Source organism: Macaca thibetana, chromosome 8 (genome assembly GCF_024542745.1).
Source record: "Macaca thibetana thibetana isolate TM-01 chromosome 8, ASM2454274v1, whole genome shotgun sequence".
Lineage (NCBI taxonomy): Eukaryota > Metazoa > Chordata > Mammalia > Primates > Cercopithecidae > Macaca > Macaca thibetana.
The window spans coordinates 31,829,645-31,850,659 of NC_065585.1; the positions used below are offsets into that span (position 1 = coordinate 31,829,645).

Genomic DNA, 21,015 nt, shown 5'->3' on the forward strand with positions numbered 1-21,015 from the left:
ATATTTGCTTTATTACTGTGGTTTGGAATTGAACCCACAGTATCTTTGAGGTGTGTCTATATAAGATCCTGCCATCATCAAATATTTGTATTTCTTTCTTTGCTGTGTGGTTGCATTTTATTTATTTTTTTCTTCCCTTGTTAGAACCTGAAGTATAAGGTTAAATACAAGTGCCAAGAATGAATATCTTTGTTCTGTTCCTGAGCTTAGAGGAAAAACCCTTAGTCTTTCATCGTTAAATTTGATGGTGTCATCAGTTTAACATAGATGTTCTTTATCAGGTTGAAGATGTTCCATTCTATTTTTATCTCATTCCTGGATAAATGTCATTTGGTTATTATGTGTGATTATATTTTGCTGAATTCAGTTTTCCAGTATTTCATCAAGGATACTTTTATCAATATTCATAAGGAATATTGGTCAGTGGAATCTTTACCTAGCATTGTCTTGGTTTTTTGGTATCAGAGCAAGATGGTCTTTAAAATTAGTTGGGAAGTGTTTCTTCCTCTTTTATTTTGTGGAAGAGTTTGTGAAAAGTTGGTCTTAATTTTTTTATGTGTTTAGTAAAACTCACCAATGAAGCTTTTTGGGCCTAGCATTTTCTTTGTACAATTATTATTATTTTTCTTAGTCACACATTCAAGGTCTTATTGTAGTTCTATTCGTATGTTCTAATTCTTCTTCAGTTTATGGTTTGGGTCATTCTAGGAATTTGTTCATTTCATTTGAATAATCTAACTTTTTAATTCATAGAATTCCTTATAACCCTTATTTCCATAAGACTCTTAGTTATGTGCTCTCTATTATTCTTGATTTTAGTAACTTGTCTTCTCTCTTTCTGTTCTTGGTTAGTCTAGATAAAGTTTTGTCAATTTGTTCATCTTTTCAAAAAATCAACATTTGGTTTTGAGAACTTTTTTCTGTTGTCTTTGTATTTTCTATATCATTTCTATGTGCTTTGTTGGTTGCAGTGCTCTATAGATGTTAGTGAGGCCTAGTTGACTTCTGGTCTTGCTCAAGTATTTTATATCTTTGCTGATATTCTGCTTTGTTGTTATATCCATTACTGAAAGCAGAGAATTAAAGGCTCCAACTATTATTTTTGAAATATATACTTATCCCTTCAATTAAGTCATTTTTTTCCATGTATTTTGAGGATCTCTTGTTAGGTACAAATATTTTCATGATCCTTTTTTATTATTATTAATATGGTCTACTGTAGGACTATAAAAGTATTCATTTACCTCTGTAACATTTTTGTGTTGTCTGTTTGGTATGATATGAGGTTAGCCACTCCAGCTCAATTTTCATAACTGCTTACATATTATATATTTTGCCATCAATTTATTTTACTTTCATTTGTCTTGTATCTTTGTACCAAAAATATGTCTCTTGAATAATAATTTTCATCCATCTAGCAACACCTGTCATTTAACTGGAGTGTTTATTCCATTTATATTTGATGTTATTGCTGAGAAGGCAGAACTTATTCTTGTCATTTTGCTATTTGTTTGCTATACACCTTATATGTTTGTTCTTTCCCTTCATTACTGCCTCATTTTTTTTTGTTTGATACTTTCTAGTGTACAACTTTAATTCCTCTGTTATTTCTTTTAATATGTTTTTGAGATATTTTCTTATTTGTAGTGCTGTGGATTACAATTAGCTTCTTACTTCAACATTCTAGTTCAGATTAATACTAACTTAATTTCCAAAACCTACAGAATATTTGCAGCAATGTACTTTCATTCCCTCCCTATTTTTATAGTAGCATTTTTATTTTTACTGTCAGATTATCTATACGTTATAAACTATTCATTAATGTTTTATAATTACTGTTTTTGCAGTTTAAAATTATATAGGAAAATAAAACAGTTACAAATATACATTTTTTGTTTTCTTGATGTTCACCTAGATAACTGCTTTGCGGGTACTCTTTATTTATGTAGATTTGAATTGCTGCATCATGCTTTTCCATTTTGGCCCAAAAGACTAATTTTAATTTTTCTCGTAAGAATGGTCGGATAGTGATGCATTTTAGCAGATTTCATTTTTTTTCAAATGTCATTATTTCTGCTTCATTTTTGAGAGCCTTTTTGGTTATAGATATTCTTGTTCATGTTCTCTTGTTTTCATTCCTTTAAACGTGTAATTCTACAACTTTTGGCCTTAATCATTGTTAATCTTCTATATGCTTGATTTATTTTTCCTCTTTTCTGCTTTCAAGATTCTCACTTTGTCTTTCAGCAGTTTGACTGTGATGTGTCTGGGTGTGGATCTCTTTATGTTATTTTTCCTGGATGTGTAGATTAATATTTTGAAATAATATTTGAAAGTATTTGACCACTGTTTCCCACCCCCCACCTGCCCACCCCCACAAATATCTTTACTGGCCTCACCACTTGCATCTTCTTCTGGGACTTCAATTATGCAGATCTTGGTATGTGTAATGATGTTCCAAAGGTCTGTGAGGCTCTCCTTATTCATGTTCATTATTTTCTCTTTATGTTCCCTAGAGAGGACAATCTCAGTTGAATTATCTTCAAGTTTACTGATTCTTCTTCATGAAGCTCAAACTTGTTGCTTAATTCCTTTAGTGAATTTTTCATTTTTCAATTATTTAACTTTTCAACTGCAGAATTTCCATCTGGTTATTTTAAGTTAATTTATCATTAATATTATTTATTTGGTGAGACATTATTTGTACCTTTTCAATTAATTGCTAATTTATTTATTTTAGTTCTTTAAACATACTCGTAGTGGCTAACTTAAAATCTTTGTCATATATGTCCAATTTCTGAACTTCAAAAATAGTTTCTAACCACTGATTTTTCAAATGAGCTATACCTTCCAGTTTCTTAGCATGTGTCATAATTTTCCTTGAAAACATGGTATCTTAGTGCAGGAAGTGGTGGTTCACGGCTGTAATCCCAGCACTTTGGGAGGTTAAGGTGGATGGATCAGTTGAGTCCAGGAATTTGAGCCCAGTCTGGGCAACATGATGAAATTCCATATCTACAAAAAAATACAAACATTAGCTGTGCATGGTGGAGCATGCCTGTAGTCCCTGCTACTTGGGAGGCTGAATTGGGAGGATGGCTTGAGCATGGGAAGGTTGAGGCTGCAGTGAGTCGTTATCACGCCACCGCACTCCAGCCTGGGTGGCAGTGAGACTCTGTATCGGAAAAAAAAAAAAAAAAAAGAAAGAAAAAGAAAACATGGCATTTTAAATACTAGAATGTACCATCAGTGGAAATCATATTCTCACCCGCCAGGTTTTGTTGCCTGTACCTGTTTTTCTTTGTTTTGATATTTGTTCATTTATTACTTTCTCAGGTTAATTCTGTAAAGTCTCTATTCTTTCTAGTGCGTGGCGAACCTAGCCTCTACTCAGTTACTAAATTATAGGTCAGATACTTCCTCAAATATAAGCAAATCAATACCTCTTTCATCTTATCCCAAAAGTTTTTCTCTCTGGTGTGTTTTGTGTGTGTGTGTGTGTGTGTCTGTGTGTGTGTGTTTGAGCACAACTTCAACATTACAACAATTTACAAGTTTGTCTTAGCTTTCACTTCTTTTTTAGGCAGGATCTCAGGTCATCCGTAAGTGAGAGACTGGTTCTTTCTCAGCTTAGCATTCACACAGGCCTGCATATGCACATAACCTTGTGAATATGGTAGAGCTTTTCAAATCCCCCTATGAGCAAGTCTTTCCCCAGACCTTCCTTTTATGTTTTGGCCAGGCTCTTGTTCCAATTTACACAGCAGCTTCAGGCAGTTGCAATGTTAAACAGTTGTTTCAACTTTTTTTTTTTTTAAATAAATGATCTGGGAATAGGGCTCTAACCATGGAGAAATCTCCATGTCAGGGCAAATAACAGCAACATGTGCAAATTGAGTTTTCCAGGGGGATGCAAGATAGGCTAAATAGTGACAGTCTTCTGGGCAAGGGGAAAGGAATGTGCTGAGGAGCACCAAATCTGATCTATTCCCTCTAGTTGCTGAGAGGCTGTTTTGCACAGCTACCAGGGATGGGAGGCTGCTGGTTTTCAAGGTTCCTACTGGGAAGAGGGGAATGGGTGTAGTTGAGTTACAGTGCTATATTCCATGCCATTATTAGCAGGGTTTAGCAGTTTTTCTTGAAAAAACACCCCTCATATTAATTCCAGATTTGGGATAAATCCCATAGCTCTGGAAAAAATAGAGTTTGACCATTTTTGCCTGTGTATTTGTTGCTTTTAATGCATGGGACTCTATATGGAGGCCTTCCCTCTGCCATTCCAGAGGTACCACAAAATGCAAGTCATTTTATTCAATAAAAAGTAATACGTTATCACTGATTTTCCTATTCTGCATATATTCTCATAAAATGAGAAGATATCCTCCTAACAGCAGGATGCCAGCTGTCCAATTGAAAAAATAAAGAAAATCACAGAAAAATACTACTCTCTAATTTGAAATACTTTAGTTTTTATAAGTCAGTAGTATTTTATATAAGCTCTTGGGTGGCAGTGGGAAATCCAGCTGGGACTTAGACTTTTTGAAGCTATTCAATTATGTTTGACATAATTCATTATATTCTTTCTCAAACTTTGAAACTTAGGTACAACCTAAGGAAATAATTTTTACTTTCTGAGTTAATTTGTATTTCTACCATTAATTCCATATTTTTATTGAGTAACTCCTATATTTTCCCTATAATATATAACACTGAATTGACTCAAATATCAAAAGGTTTGAAGGTAAAAAGCTTAAAATGTCATTCTCATGAATTTGGAATGGATTATAAACTTTATAAAATTAACTGTCTGAACTGTATAGAATTAATTTTGTGTGAAAATAAGAAACTTAATAAAATCAGAAGAACACAGTGGCATAAATGTCTGAAATAAAGTTTACTTAATAGTAGCAGATAATTTGTATTAGTTAATAATTCAGAGATCCAAATGAGGAGACATACACGAATAAGTTTTATAGATAAAACACTTACACATTTCTTCACCGTTAAAATGTGGAGCCTACTAATATGTACATCACAAGCTTATTGCAGAGATTTCATGAAATAGTATATGTTCCTTGACAATAGAAATCTCAGAATAAATGAATATTCTGGAGGCAGCTTTTGCTGTTGCTTCTTGTTTAATTTGTAGACAAATTAGTTACCCTGATTTAAAAAAAAAAAAAAATTGTGTTATTATTATTATAGATATTATAGTGAGGATCATCAGAAAAAAAAAAAGCTAGAAATAATGGAAAGCAGATTGTTCTCTCGCAATCAAACCAATAAATCAACATATTAAGGATATTAATATAATTAATATAACAACATGGTCACTTTAAAAAGACAAGATGACATCTGGGCTAGCTGGATTTATAACCAACTGAACTCTATCAACATGTTCAAAGAAAGACTGTGTCAGAAACAAGGAGACTTTTTCACGTGTTGAACTGTAAAATGTGGAGTCTAAGATGTGAACATTAGCATTACTTATTGTAATTATATCCCATAAGGGAAATGCCACTGCACTCTGGAGATAACCATGAAAAACTAGCCAAGTTAGGTGCTAGTTTTTGAATGTACACATAATCCGTCTTATTTAAAATAGGTGTTTTTTACTTGTTTTTTTCTAAATTAATTTTAAATATCGTATAATTTAAGATGTCTTCTTGTTTGGATTTGCTCTATAGAGAAATATGTTAGGAAGAAATATTGGCACTGTAGTTTTTCATCTCACACTCTGTGAGTTTATTTATTGTAAGTCTACCCTGATGGACAGACTCCTCACCCTCTGTCACTTATTCCATTTTCTCATAATCTGAGGCTAAGATCTACACTTGGAATTATGACACATTCATTTAGGAAACTTTCTGGAACTGGAAGACCCTTTTAGGAGATAGCAGGTGAGTTCGCCTAAACAAACTCTTGTGGCACTGAATTCCAATACTTTTTCTACAATGACTGCATATAGAACTCTTTTCTACCATACAACTCTTTTCATCAATGGGGAATTACGGGATAAAGAATAGACTGAGAAACTTGAGTGTAAGACTGTATTAGTCTGTTTTCATCCTGCTGATAAAGACATACCTGAGACTCGGTAATTTACAAAAGAAAGAGGTTTAATGAACTTACAGTTTTACATGGCTGGGGAAGCCTCACAATCATGGTGGAAGGCAAGGAGGAGAAAGTCACATCTTACATGGATGGTGCCAGGTAAAAAGAAGAGAGTTTGTGCAGAGAAACCCCCCTTGTAATACCATTAGTTCTTCTGAGACGTATTCACTATCATGAGAACAGCATGGGAAAGACCTGCCCCAATGACTCAACTACCTCTCACTGGGTCCCTCCCACAACATGTGGGAATTCAAGATGAGATTTGGGTGGGGACACAGTCAAATCTTATTTCTGCCCCTGGCCCCTCCCAAATATCATGTCTTCATTTTTCAAAACCAATCTTGCCTTTCCAACAGTCTCCCCAAATCTTAAGTCATTTTAGCATTAACTCAAAAGTCCATAGTCCAAAGTCTCATCTGACACAAGGCAAGTCCCTTCTGTCTTTGAGCTTGTAAAATCAAAAGCAAGTTAGTCACTTCCTAGATACGATGGGGGTACAGGCACTGGATAAATACAGCTGTTCCAAATGGGAGGACTTGGCAGAAGCAAAGGGGCTACAGGCCCCATACAAGTCCAAAATCCAGAAGGGCAGTCAATCTTAAAGCTCCAAAATGATCTCCTTTGACTACGTGTCTCCTATCTGGGTCATGTTGATGCAAGAGGTGGGTTCCCGTGGTCTTGGGCAGCTCCACCCCTGTGACTTTGCAGGGTATAGCCTCCCTTCTGGCTGCTTTCATGGGCTGGTATTGAATGTTTGTGGCTTTTCCAGGGGAATGGTGCAGTCTTTCTGTGGATCTACCATTCTGTGGTCTGGAGGATGGTGGCCCTCTCTCATAGCTCCAGTAGGTGGTGCCCCAGTAGGGGCTCTATGTGGGAGCTCCAACACCACATTTCTTAGCGCACTTCTCTAGCAGAGGTTCTCTGTGAAGACTCTGCCCATGCAGAAAACTTTGGCTGGGCAGCCAGGTGTTACCATACATCTTCTGAATTCTAGATGGCGGTTCTCAAACCCCAGTTCTTTACTTCTGTGCACTCTCAGGCTCAACACCACATGGAACTGCCAAGGCTTGGGGCTTCCATTCTCTGAAGCGATGCACCAAGGTCTATGTTGTCCCCTTTCAGTCATGGCTGGAGCAGCTGGGACACAGAGCACTAAGTCCCTAGACTGCACACAGCACAGAGACCCTAGGCCCAGCCCATGAAATCATTTTCTCCTAAGTCTTAAGGCCCGTAATAGGAGGGGCTGCCGTGAAGTCTTCCGACATGCCTTGGAGACCTTTTCCCCATTATGGTGAGGATTCACATTCTTTCCACGTAACTTATGCAAATTTCTGCAGCTAGCTTGAATTTCTCCTCAGAAAATGGTTTTTCTTTTTTATCACATTGTCAGGCTGCAATTTTTTTGAACCTTTATGATCTGCTTCCCTTCTGAATGCCTTTAACAGCACCCAAGTCACCTCTTGAATGCTTTGCTGCTTAGAAATTTCTTCCACCAGATATCCTAAATCATCTCTCTCAAGTTCAAGATGAGATTTGGGTGGGGACACAGCCAAACCATGTCAAAAGACTGATACCCTCTTATTAACTGTAAAGTATAGTATTCATTCATTCATGTATTGATAAAACACAATAGAAATATTGGTTAGTGATTAAAAGAAGAAAGTTACTGGAGAAACTTTTGGAGGAACATACATAATTTTACAATATAAAAGTATATCTTTTTAATATTTATTTTCTAGTGACAAAAACAAGCATTCAAAAGAAATTAATTTAAATTAACATTCAGTGCTTAGGTTTTCCTTTTATTGCTAAAATGTTAGTAGCCCAAATAATTTGATATATAAACATTTATGAAAGAACATGTGAATAAAATTTATGTTGTTTTTCCCACTATTTCCCTTGACTCTGAAAAGTGTTTTTGGTTTAGTTAAAAAGATACTTTTTATAAGTACATTCATGTTGTTAATTTATGAATAATGCAAATGAGGTCATTTTGAAAACTTACAGTGCAAAATACCTGCTGGGATCCTTAAGTTAATCAAAACACACATTAAACTTTATTCTAATAGGATCAGGTTGAGCCTTGAGCAAATTTGGAGCTGCAAATATATTGAGGAGTTTATATTATTGGATAATCCAGTAGGTAATTTTGTTGGCCACTAGTAAAATAATAATAGTTTGAATAACAATTGAGTAATTTGAGCCATTTGGTTATGTTATTTTACCATTTATCTATTCATTCTCTTTTATTGAAGTGTTCAATGTCTACAGTGAATTACACCAAGTCTTGAGGATATAATAATATAGGCAAGGCCTCAAATCTCATGAAACTAATAATTTCAGACAGTGATTAGGGCTTCAAAAAGTGAATGAGGGTAAAGTAATAGTCACTGAAATGGGGTAAGATAGTCAAAAGGACTTCTCTAAATTAAAAAAGTAAGCCAGCCATAGGGCTGGGCATGGTGGCTCATGCCCGTAATCCAAGCACTTTGGGATGCTGAGGTGGGTGAAGAACACTTGAGGTCAGGAGTTCCAGACCAGGCTGGCCAATGTGGTGAAACCTTGTCTCTACCTAAAATACAAAAATTAGTCGGGTATGGTGGCAGGCACCTGTAATCCCAGCTACTCAGGAGGCTGAGGCATGAGAATCACTTGAACCCAGGAAGTGGATATTGCAGTGAATTGAGATCACACCACTGCACTCCAGTCTGGGCACAAAGTGAGACTCTACCTCAAAAAAAAAAAAAAAAAAAAAAAAAAAAAGCCAGTATAAATGAAGGTTTTTATAATAATGCATTGAAAATCTCAATATGGCAAAATGTTAGCTCTCCCCAGTTTATCTATAGAATCAAAATAATCCCAATCAAAATTTTAGCAGTTTATTTTGTAAATGGATTCTAAAATACATATGTAAATGCTAAGCTTTAAAAAAAAGAGAGCAGTTTTGAAGAAAAAGAATGATGCTGAAGGACTTTCATTACCAAATATAACAATTAGCTCATTATGAAGCTAGTTAAGATAGTGTGGTATAGACCAATGGAACAGAACATCTCAAAATAGGCCTACACAAAAACCCATGTTTAATTTATGACAAACTGAAGTACGGGTCGAAAAGAGTGTCTTTTTTATAAATGGTTCTGGGTAATTTGGATATCTAAATACAAAATAAATTAATCTCTATCCCTCTCTCCCACCACCAAAAATTATGTGTTCCTAATGTGAATGTGATAAGTAAACCAATACAACGTGAGAAGACAGGAGAATTTCGTCATGACTTCAGGATAGAAATGCATGCATATATAATAAATTTATGAGTAAAAGTTTAGAAAATTACACAAATCTGAGGATAATGGTTACTTTGATGAGTAATGAAAGATATTGTGATTAAACTAATGAAGGCATTGTGAAAAGTTGTGATATTGTTAGTTTTTGATATACTTACTGGTAACATAAGTTTTCAGTTTGTAATTATTAAATTGTTCATGTATGTACATTAATTTGATGCACACTTTATATATTTATTGTATTTATATTAAACAAATTTTTTTAAAAGCCTCTCTAAGGAGATATTATTTCCAAATTTTTATGTAAAATACTGCATAATTGGGATTATGCAAAGAAATATTGTTCCTCAGTGAGTATTATAAGTTCTTCTTATGAATATGTAGCTTTTCATTTCAATAAATATGAAATTTACAAGTTACATGCACTCACCCCAAATCTTTACAAAAATCTGTTATTCAAACATTTACCCAAAATTATGATACTAACCCTATTTGTCTCTGAGTTTCTTCAGTGTGGAAGTTTGGAGAGTCATTTGGTTTGGGCCAAGAAATGATAGATGAAAGTATTTATTCAGTCAAAAAGTGCTTACTGAATTTCTACTGAATGTCAGGCTTTGCCCAAACCACAATGGCATAAAGGCAAATTTCTGAAAGACTTAGGAAAAACATTCATAAAAAATTACATAGTAAATAATAAATATTAGAAACAGAAGTATAAATAAAGAAAAGCAGAAGATAAATGACAAATGACACTTTACCTTAATATCTAGTAAGTGATTGAATATTTTGAGGACTCTAATGAGCAGGTGTATATGTGTGCCCCACTCCTTCCTCTGTCTAGAAGAAGAAGTGGTTAGTAAACTCCAAAGAACTATTCCTAGGTCAGCTTCAAGGAATTTAAGAATCCAGTTTAGCACTCCAAAATTAAAGATGGAATATGACTCAGCAAAATAAAAACAAAAATCAGTTATCCATTATATAAGGTACAGGGAGAGAAGTGTGGACTTTATATTGACAATAAGGAGTAGCCAAAGAACGCTATTGAATGAGGAAGTGACAAGATTGGGTTTGTTTGTTGTACAAATGACTTTAGCAGCAATGTGGGGACCTGAGTAGATGGGCAAATGCAGGAAGTCTAGCAGGATAGATTGGTTTCTCTTAAAATAGGATAGGATGCAGGAGATCAGGAATAATTGAATCCACAGGATTTAAAATAGAAAAACAAAGAGGGGGCTAGAGATAGATTTAAGAGACAGTTAATAGAATGAACTAATGAGATTTGAGGATAAGCAAAGAATCCCAGAGGACACGGATGACTAGTTTCTACATAGTATGCTACATCTACACAGAGATATATAGCAAAGGGATGGAAATAGATAAATGAAGATATGCCTCTTTTATGGTCACTAGTATTGCTTACAGCTATGTCTGTGGTTGCTAAGAAGCCTGCAAAGTAGAGAAGACAGATGAAGACAGAAATCTAGTAAAGGAGTGGTTTTAGGAGAATTTCATGAGATTAGGAAAGCAGGGCATAATCATGGAAACGATAAGAAAAGATTTCCAAGAAATAACAACAATTAGCCATAACAAATGCACAAAGATGACAAAAACATTTTTTTTTCAAAAAAGAACTGATTTTGAAAATGGAAAGGTCATGAGTAATTTTTGCAAGAGTCCTGTCAACATAATTGGTCACAGAAGCTCAGTTGCAGTGTTTTGTGAAGATGACCGGAAAAAATAAACACAGGTGTGAATGTTGCTTGTCAGAAACCTTAGCATGCTCAAAAAATTAAAACATCATTCAACTACTATACATATAGTCATTGCATTATTTCTTGCTGAATAGTAAAGGTGAAATATGGGCCTGATGTTTTTTGAAATCAATATTGTTAATCAAACTCTTGATGACAATGAGACCCAAGTCATGTAAAATTTAGTTACTTTTCACGTGTAAATACACTGTTTAAGTGCGCATTAAAAAATAAGGTCTGAAAAACATAATACAAGACGTTTAGAAATTGTAAAACGTGAATCTATGAAAGGTTGCAATGCCAGTTTTTGAGGGCAGTTTTCCATATACTACATACTGACTTATCTAGATTTAGTTTTGCTTCTATGTGTTCTTATAGCAAAGTGTGCACACACGAATCATAATACTTTCTGTATTTCGTAGCAATGGCCTAAATGTCCTGCTATCTCGTGTTTTAGATTGTCAGCTCCCAGAAGACGAGCTGGGAAACTATTCTTTGTATCATTTTACCCTTAAGGCATGAAATATGTGATGATACATGAATGAATATAGGAAAACAATCATCAGAGGAGACAAGAGAAAAAGGAAGTGATGTTCCTCACATACTATAAAGAACAATGAGGAATTGTGAATTTATGAGAACAATGAACAAGAATAACCAAAGTTGTTTCATTTAGAAATGTATTTACAAAGGCAAATATAGATTCTGAGTGAATCACAATAGTAATCTTAATAGTAATCAGAGAAATTACAATAGCAATTACAAGAGTAATTACTTAATAATTATCAGAGAAATGCAAAAGAAAATAGTATTATAACTTTTTTTTGCCTTGCAAAATTTGCCTTTTAGCCTGTTGACATTGGTTTTGACAATTAATTTTGATATCACTCCAAAAGGCTCAAGCTACAAAAGCAAAAGTAAACAAACAGAACAACATTAAACTAAAAACATTCAGAACAATAAAGGAAACAATCAACAAAATAATAGGCAACTTATGGACTATGAAAAAATATTTTCAAACCACATTTTTGTTAAGGGGTTAATATATCCAGAATTATAAAGAATTCTTATGACTCAATAGCAGAAAAAACAGTAACCTGATTTTAAAAATGGGCAAAAGACCCGAACAGACATTTCTCCAAAGAAGATATAAAAATGGCAAAAAGGTATATGAAGAGATGCTTACCATCATTAATCTTTCGAGAAATGCAAATTTAAACCACTATAAGATATTGCCTTATGTCCATAAGTATGATTATTATCAAAAAGACAAGAAATAACAAGTGTTATCAGGGATGTGGAGAAAAGAAAACCCTAGTACACTATTGGTGGGAATGTAGATTAGCACAGCCATTATGAAAAAACAGTATGGAGGTTCCTAAAGAAATTAAACATATCACATTAATAGAATCACTATATGACACAGCAACTCCTCTTCCAGGTATATACCAAAATGAGGTACAATAACCACCATATAAAAATATCTGCACTCCCAAGTTTTTTGCAGCATTATCCACAATAGTCAAAATGTGGAAACAATCTGGATATACATTGAGAGATACATTGATAAAGAAAATGAAATGTGTGTATATACATACACACACACAAAATGGAATCTTATTCAGCCTTAAAAAGGGGATATATATCCCTTTATATATATACACAATGGAATATATTTTATACACACACACACATACACAGACACACACGCACACACACAAATCTTATTCAGCCTTAAAAAGGGAAATCCCACCATGTGCTACGACCTGGATGGACTTAGAAGACATTATGCTAAGTGAAATAAGCCAGACACACAAATAAAAATACTACAAGCGGGTGGATCACCTGAGGTCAGGAGTTCAAGACCAGCCTGACCAACATGGAAAAACCCATTCTCTACTAAAAATACAAAATTAGCTGCATGTGGTGGCACATGCCTGTAATCCCAGCTACTAGGGAGGCTGAAGCAGGAGAATTGCTCGAACCTGGGAGGCGGAGGTTGTGGTGAGCCAAGATTGCACCATTGCACTCCAACCTGGGCAATAAGAGCAAAACTCCATCTCAAAAAAAAGAAAAAAAAGAAAAATCTTAGTACACTCGGATAGGCAATGAAACTGATTTCCGTGGATGAGCAGGAGTAAGGGGAAGAGAAGGTGGGGAGCTGTAGGTCATAGAGCTGATATGTAAGATGAAAAAGTTTAGAGGCCTAATGTACAACATTAGGACTAAAGTTAATGAAACTGTATTGTAGTAAGAATTTTTGTTAAATAAGTATATTTTAGCTGCTCTTGTCACACAAAAAAGTAACTATGTGACATGATAGCTACATTAATCTATTTCACGATGGTAACCACTTTACTCTCTGTGTGTATTCCACAACATCAAGTTGTAAACTTCAAATAAACATGATAAAATTTCTTAAAAAGCAAAAATGAAAAACAAAATTTGCCTTTCAAAAATGTCTAGTGTTGACAGAATTACGGTTGAGGGTGAAAGACACTTCATACAATGGTGCCAGAAACATAAATTTTCATATGTATTAAGTATGGTTTCACTGTATCTATATAAATTTTCAGCATCCCCATTTCTGGGATTCCATCTCAGGAGGTATCCAGCAAGTGCGCAAGGATATATGCCTTTTGTGCACAAAGGATATATACTTTGTACAAGGATATGTGTACAAAACTGTTTTTACAAAGTTGTTCATTAGACCTTTGTAACCATAAAAATGAAGTTATCATTAGGAGAATGGTAAAATAAATTATACTATAGGCATACTATAGGCATACTATATGCTGTGTAGCTATAAAGTCTTTCAAAGAAGAATGTAGTAGAAGTCTACATCTGTACCCAGAATAATGCCAGTGATTTTTTAAAATAGATACAACAATTCAGAAATATATGCATAATATGACTGACATCATTTGAAAAATAATATAAATGCATATCTGCTTGTGCCTAGGAAAGGCCTAGTAAGATAAACACTGCGCTGTTAAAAATGACCAGCCCTGTGAAGCATAAATGAATGAGGGAAGATATTTTGCTTTATAATGCTTACTTCTGATTTTCAAATTTTTAAAGTGAAAAATGTAAACCTCCTTTCTGGAAAAAATGTACTTTATTATAGAGAATAATGCTATGTTTAATCTAACTTCATGATAAACAAAAACAAAAATAAAAAGAAGACTACAGATAAGGAAGTTTAAATATAGGTGTAATTCCTAATTTGTCTAAAAATAAAAGTACTTGAAATGCATGAATCAGCAGGCCCTTGAAGAATGAGTGGACAAAGCTGAGCATGTTATTTTAAGACATATGTCCTTTTTCTAAAACTATCGGGGTTATGGGGCTTGAGAGTATATAAAACAGCCCATAGATCAGATTGTAGCTGAAGGGATTCATGCTTGCCTTTAGTTATGAAGTTCAAATTGGAAGCTGTTCAGGCAGAAAACTAATAGAAATGGGTGATAGCTAATTAACCTAAGGCTTAAAAGTAATTGCTCTGCAAGAAGCAATTTAAAAAGAGACCTTTTAGTTATTTATTTATTTTAGAAAATCATAAAATGCCCTATTTGACTTTTGGTGCATGAGCAAAATTATCTGAATATACACAAATATTGATTTTTTTTTTAAAACCTCTTCTACCTGATCCAACTTCTTGGTCAATTTACAAAGAGGCAAAATGATAACAAGAACTATGCTTTACATCACATAAACATACCAAATATCCCAGGCTTAAGACTTTGCCATATGGTGAGATGTAGGAAAAGATCCCTGTACTAAATTTTTCTCAGAGAATAGGATTATATTGGTCAACCTAGCCCTGAGCCACATTTCTCATCACTGGAGTCAGCAGAGTCAGCTGCTCCAAAGTATATAGCTGTTTTGGCCACTTGAACCCAAGAGGTAGAGGTTGCAGTGAGCCGAGATCACGCCACTGCACTCCAGCCTAGGCGACAGAGCAAGACTCCGTCTAAAAAAAAAAAAAAAAAAAAAAAAGATATATCACTATTTAATAGAGAAATGGCTCCCCTGGCAAAAACAAGGTGCTAAACAACGTGGAATAAATGCAACATCCCAAATCAGCCACTATCTGCCACAATCTACAACTCTGGCTTCTGAGGACTTCTATTCAGCAGTCCTCTTACTTTTAAAAAGTATCCATACTTACATAACATATATCCACTTTTTTCCCAAAGAAAGAAGCCCTACATTTCCTGCATTTCTATCCCTAGTTCCAAACATAGATACTTTGGGTAGTATGGAGTTCTCTCCCTCAAATTAGCTTGTCATCTCTGATTTACAGCTTTCTGGCCCTTCGGCTTCCTGTAGGACTCACAGATAAAGATAATAACATCTGGGTGAAGAGGTTCTCATGAGAACTTCTGATCCTGTTTAACTGCCTCTAAATGCAAACTTTATTAGCATGCAGTCTACATAAAGACTGGGACCATCTTCTCTTACTGTTGTATTAATCTTAGATTTTTACATTACACAATATGCTACAGATATTATATATTTGAAGAGGTCAGGCGCGGTGGCTCATGCCTGTAATCTCAGCACTTCGGGAAACCGAGGCAGGCGGATCACCTGAGTTCAGGAGTTGGAGAGCAGCCTGGCCAACATGGTGAAACCCTGTCTCAACTACAAATACAAAAATTAGCCGGGCGTGGTGGTGCACGTCTGTAATTCCAGCTACTCGGGAGGTTGAGGCTGGAGAATCGCTTGAACCCAGGAGGCAGAGGTCGCAGTGAGCCAAGGTCTCTCCACTCCACTCCAGCCTGGGTGACAGAGCAAGATTCTGTCTCAAATATATATATTATATATATAATATAACATATATAATATATAGATATATATATTCGAAGAGACAAATTGCTGAAAAAATACAGTAAGTTTTCTAGGTATCTCCAGAACTCATGCTCTCAGTAACTTAGACTTACCATGGAACAAATACAGAAGTTCTTAGGATGGGTGCTATCAATTGTCCAAGATCCATTTATTTAACTTATTTCTGTCCTGACCTTCGGATTCACTCTGATGTGATTAACTTAGGATTCTGTTCATCATGAGCTAAATATTTTAATGAAAGGTAGAGCCATTTCATAGACTTAAAAAATTCCTCTTCTATAATCAGGGTGAGATAGATTTTCCTAAAGCATGTGAGCTACAGGGTACAGATGTGAATATGTCAAAAAAAAACTAGCATGTGTTGCCAAGAAAAAATGGAGTTAATTCTTTGGGACCCAAAATGCATACAAAGATCTTCAAAATGTCAATGTTGTTTATGAGCTTCCACAGTGAGATTTAAAACTCTTTGAGGAAAGATACCGTGTTTTAGGATTGTGTTTGTCTGTAGGAACCTGTAATGGATAATGATTCAGATGTATGTGGATAATTTTATTTCATCAACTGCTTTACAATGATTTATCTCAGTATATATTATAAATGATAAATCTTCTATTATTTTGTTTTATATTACATATGTATTTGTATATAGTGTCCAGCTCTTAAACTGCCATTTATAAAATTATTGTTAACTTTGGTCTTGGAAACACAGTAGACTTTCAAAATAATATTATCTCCTGGATTATTCTTGATTTATATAATATTAATGTATGTTTATTTGTCTTTTGTTGCAGGATTTATTTATACGTGTGGTGGAACTTTAAAAGGACTTAATGGCACTATAGAAAGCCCTGGTTTTCCATATGGATATCCAAATGGTGCAAACTGTACATGGGTAATAATAGCAGAAGAACGAAATAGAATACAAATTGTTTTTCAGTCATTTGCTCTAGAAGAAGAATACGACTACTTATCATTGTATGATGGACATCCTCATCCTACAAACTTTAGGACAAGGTTAGTGTATTTTGAATGGAAGACTGGAGAGAAAATATTTTCTGGGTAAAAGTAGTCTATTTTACAAAAGATGCTTAACATTTGTGATGCAATTGTAATAAACTTGTATTCACCAACTAATTATTATGTATTTGGAAGTATATCATCCCATGAACAAATTAGCTTGGTATCTCTGACGTCATACTGCTAGTACATTAATACCAAGTCTCACAAAGGTGAATGTATATTGAGTAGTGATGTCTTTATAGTGGCTAAAAGTATTTTGTTTTTAAAAATGATTATCTCAAGATTTCATTCATTATGGATATAACTTTTGATAAAGTAAAACATATTATATAAGGTATATTTTAGTGATAATGTTTCCAATTTTAATATACAACACTATGCAAAAACACTTTAAAATCAGCATTCATGGATAGTAGAATAAATTAATTTCTGATGTGTGTAATTTATAAAATCTAAATATCTGAAAACTACATTCCTTCATGTCAAAAACGGGGACATTTATATTTTTGCCTCTGCAAACAAAAGTATTTTTTTGAAGCTCAGTGATAAAACAGATGTAAAAATTAACTAACACCCTGACTATTTTTAAGGTAGTTCTTCTCGTTCTTCAGAATTTCCTCTTGGCGAATAGGTTATGTAAAATTAGAAGTGTTTTTGGAAGTCTTACCAAAAACTTATTTTAACTGTAAATCAACTATAATTCAACTAAAAAATTCAACCTTCCAGGCATTGCACATTTTATTTAGTCCTAGATTTATGCCAGTGTTTGTATACTTTTCTTTAAGTGCCGTCAGCTTTTTTAAACTTGTAATTTAAAATATTCTAAGAAGATAACATGTAGGAATTAAAGACTCTTTCCATACTTGGCTATATTTGAGTTATGATTCTGTGACGCTGTTACTTTCTAATAGTTGACAACATGTTCTTGCCTTCCTAATGTACAAGAAGCAGATTATCAGTGCTGACTTTTTACAGTTTCATCAGTCTTCCATATTCCTTTGCATTTATACTTTTTCAATTTTAGGTAAAAAATTAGTGATTATTTTCCTCAAATTTGGGCAGTGAAAACATAATATAGTGGGGAAAATGGTGGATCTGGAGATGAGATTTGTTACATTAGGGTGTTAGGTTTGTTGCTCACCAGTTATTTGAGCAATCCACACTATGTCTGTTTAAACTTGAGACATGGTAATAAGGCCAGGTCTATCCATCTCATTATACTCTTCTGCAGGTATTATGAGAAAATGTGTATGAACCTGCTGCATGGCTATAAAATCCTATTAGAGCACATCGAACTGCTTCCAGTCACATGACACTTAAAAATGTCCGAGTTGTTTCACAAACTTTGTTGTGCAAAAACAAGATTACTAGATTGATTACAGCTAAGATTCTACTGTTCTTTCTTTCTTTTTTTCCTCTATACTCATTTACCGTGTAAATCTGATTTCTTTTTCCTTTTACATTGTTAAACTCATACAATAATTATCTATTTTATAAATATATATTATGGTATGCACGTCTGACTGCTATTTGATCATCATTGCCACTGTCATTAAAAGCTGGTTTTCTTTTGTTAATGCCAAATAATATCTATAAATAGAAGTACAGTTTTTTACACTGACAATATGTGGGATATAATTTTCCTAAATATATAAAAATACTTATTTTAATATTACCTGGTAGTTTCAAAGTATCAATTCCCTGATAGTATTGCTTGTACATGTACCTATTCTCTCTAGATCGCCTTGAAAATGAGAAAACACATTTTTATTTTATCTCTTCCCCTCCTTTTTAAACAACTGTGGCCTCTGGGAAGTTAAAAGACTGTGAAATTAGGAAAATAAATTTATTGTTCTCATTCTTTCTTTCCTAATCTGTAAATTGGGAACAACAGCCCTTAATTTACAGAGATTTTATGGGGAATACAATATAATGAAAGGTCAATAACTCTAACCCTTAGCATTTATTGAATGATTCTTCTACGCCTGTCACTGTACTGAGTATTTTGTCTTCATTATGGTATTTAACTTCTCCTGTATTCAGACAATGTAAAATAACTACTATTATTATCATCAGCATCATTTTACAACTGATAAAAATGAGGCTCGCCAGAGTAAAATTGTTGAAAATGGCAAAAGGCAGAACTATCATCGCAATTCAGATTTGTTTCAGTTTAGATCTGAAGCTCTTCAATATATATAGTTTTATGTAGTTATACATAATCTCTAAGGTTTATGTATTGATATATAAATGAAAATCTATTTTTTCTCAGCAGTATTGGATAAAATTTAGTAAGAGAAATAATAATACAAGGCATATTTTCAAACAGATATAATATATACGAATATAAACTGAAAGGTAAGCTCCAAATTTATTTCTGCTATTTATTTTATAGATTATATTCAAACATGTACTCTATTTATACAAGCAAAATGACAAGACTATATTCTAACATGTAGTCTGTGTTATAATGTACTCTTTAGAATCTAATGTTTTGCTCACTGTAAATGTTTAACGCATCTATTGGTTTTTGTGCTTAAAGAAGTACTGTAGCTAATGTTATAGCTGACTTTAGTTAGCAAGACTGGAAGGAAAAAAATTAGTATGTAACCTACAGCCCCTTCCAGACTGTGTTTATATACAAAATCTGCTGTTTGATTAGAAATCGAAACTGCTGCTGGCAGAGTTTGATTCATGTTTGCGTCTGGCTGTTTGACTCACTGTTTTCTTGGGTTTTGTTTCTCTCATATTGGATCATATTCTCACTTAATGCATGTCCTTATGGTGTGTTTGCTGTTCTCTTTCTTCCAGAAATTGATACTTTTTTTTTTACTTTTCCTGAGCTCCAATAGATTTTTAAAAAATGACTTGTCTTTCAATAATGTAGAAAAAAAATGGTTTGTGGTTCTTGTCATTCTTCCCTGTCTAAATAGACATGTTGGGATTCATAATCAGAATTTCATATTTTAAAAACTATAAGCCTCCAATTATTAATGATATTGCTTGTTTTTCTCTTAGTTATTTTGTATTAAATGAGAATTGATATTGGTAAAGCACTGTTAGGGAATTTCTTTCTTAGTTATAACATTATTTTAGAACAAATACTAATGCATTTAAGGCAACATTGCTGGACTTGATGCATAAAGGTTAGTCTAAGCTTTGTTTACTTTACATTAATATTATATTTTCCCAATAATAAAGTTATACCAAGAGTAAAAAAATCACCTATTATTTAATGAGGTAGAGACAGATATATTCGTCCAGGATCACTCTATATATGACATTGTATGTCCTTAGTAATCTCTCTACATTATAATATACATGTTTAATGTGTGATTAAAATCTTTGTAAACATCAATGTATTGAATTTATTAAATATATGTAATCATTTTATGTAAGCATTAATTTATTCAAATATTAAATGTGGATATGATTTATGTAATTATCATTCTATTATGTTTTTAATAATTAATTCACATATTATCATCATTATGAATATACATTTTCTATATTTTAGATTCGTTCTTGGTAGAAGCAGGATGACTAGGTCAGAAGCAAATAATATTATTTATATTACTAATATGCTTTCCAGAATCTTATATCAATGAATATTATTACAACTAGAAAACTATAATTCATTATCTCTCAGTCTTACCAGGCTTACATCTTTTATCCTTAATTTGATTATTTACATATATCTGATTTTTACAGATATCTAACATGTTCTCTTGTTTGATAACCACTCTTATTTTTTCCTGCAAATTGTTTTTTTTTGTTTATGTATCAGTAGTTTTCTTGATGATTTACATAATTCATTTATTCTAAAACATGTAAATGTGTCCCTTTTTTGTGACAAAAATATTTCTCAGCTTGTTGGTTGCCTGTTAAATCTTAGATGTTTTTTCCTGCACAAATAAGTGAAGAATTTTAAAATTTTTATATAATAATATACATTGTCCATTTATTTAAAGATTCATTACATTTCTTTTAATATT

At 33.5% G+C, this 21,015-nt stretch overlaps 1 protein-coding gene across 5 annotated transcripts in view; it reads left to right on the forward strand.

The window, feature by feature from the left end:
• CSMD3 (CUB and Sushi multiple domains 3) overlaps positions 1 to 21,015 on the forward strand; it is a 1,234,985-nt gene that overhangs the window by 123,939 nt on the left and 1,090,031 nt on the right. For all 5 annotated transcript variants that reach the window (XM_050802135.1, XM_050802136.1, XM_050802137.1 and 2 more), the window contains exon 2: positions 16,792 to 17,014. In XM_050802135.1, coding sequence (XP_050658092.1) covers positions 16,792 to 17,014 — 223 coding nt within the window. The remainder of the gene's footprint in view (positions 1 to 16,791; positions 17,015 to 21,015) is intronic.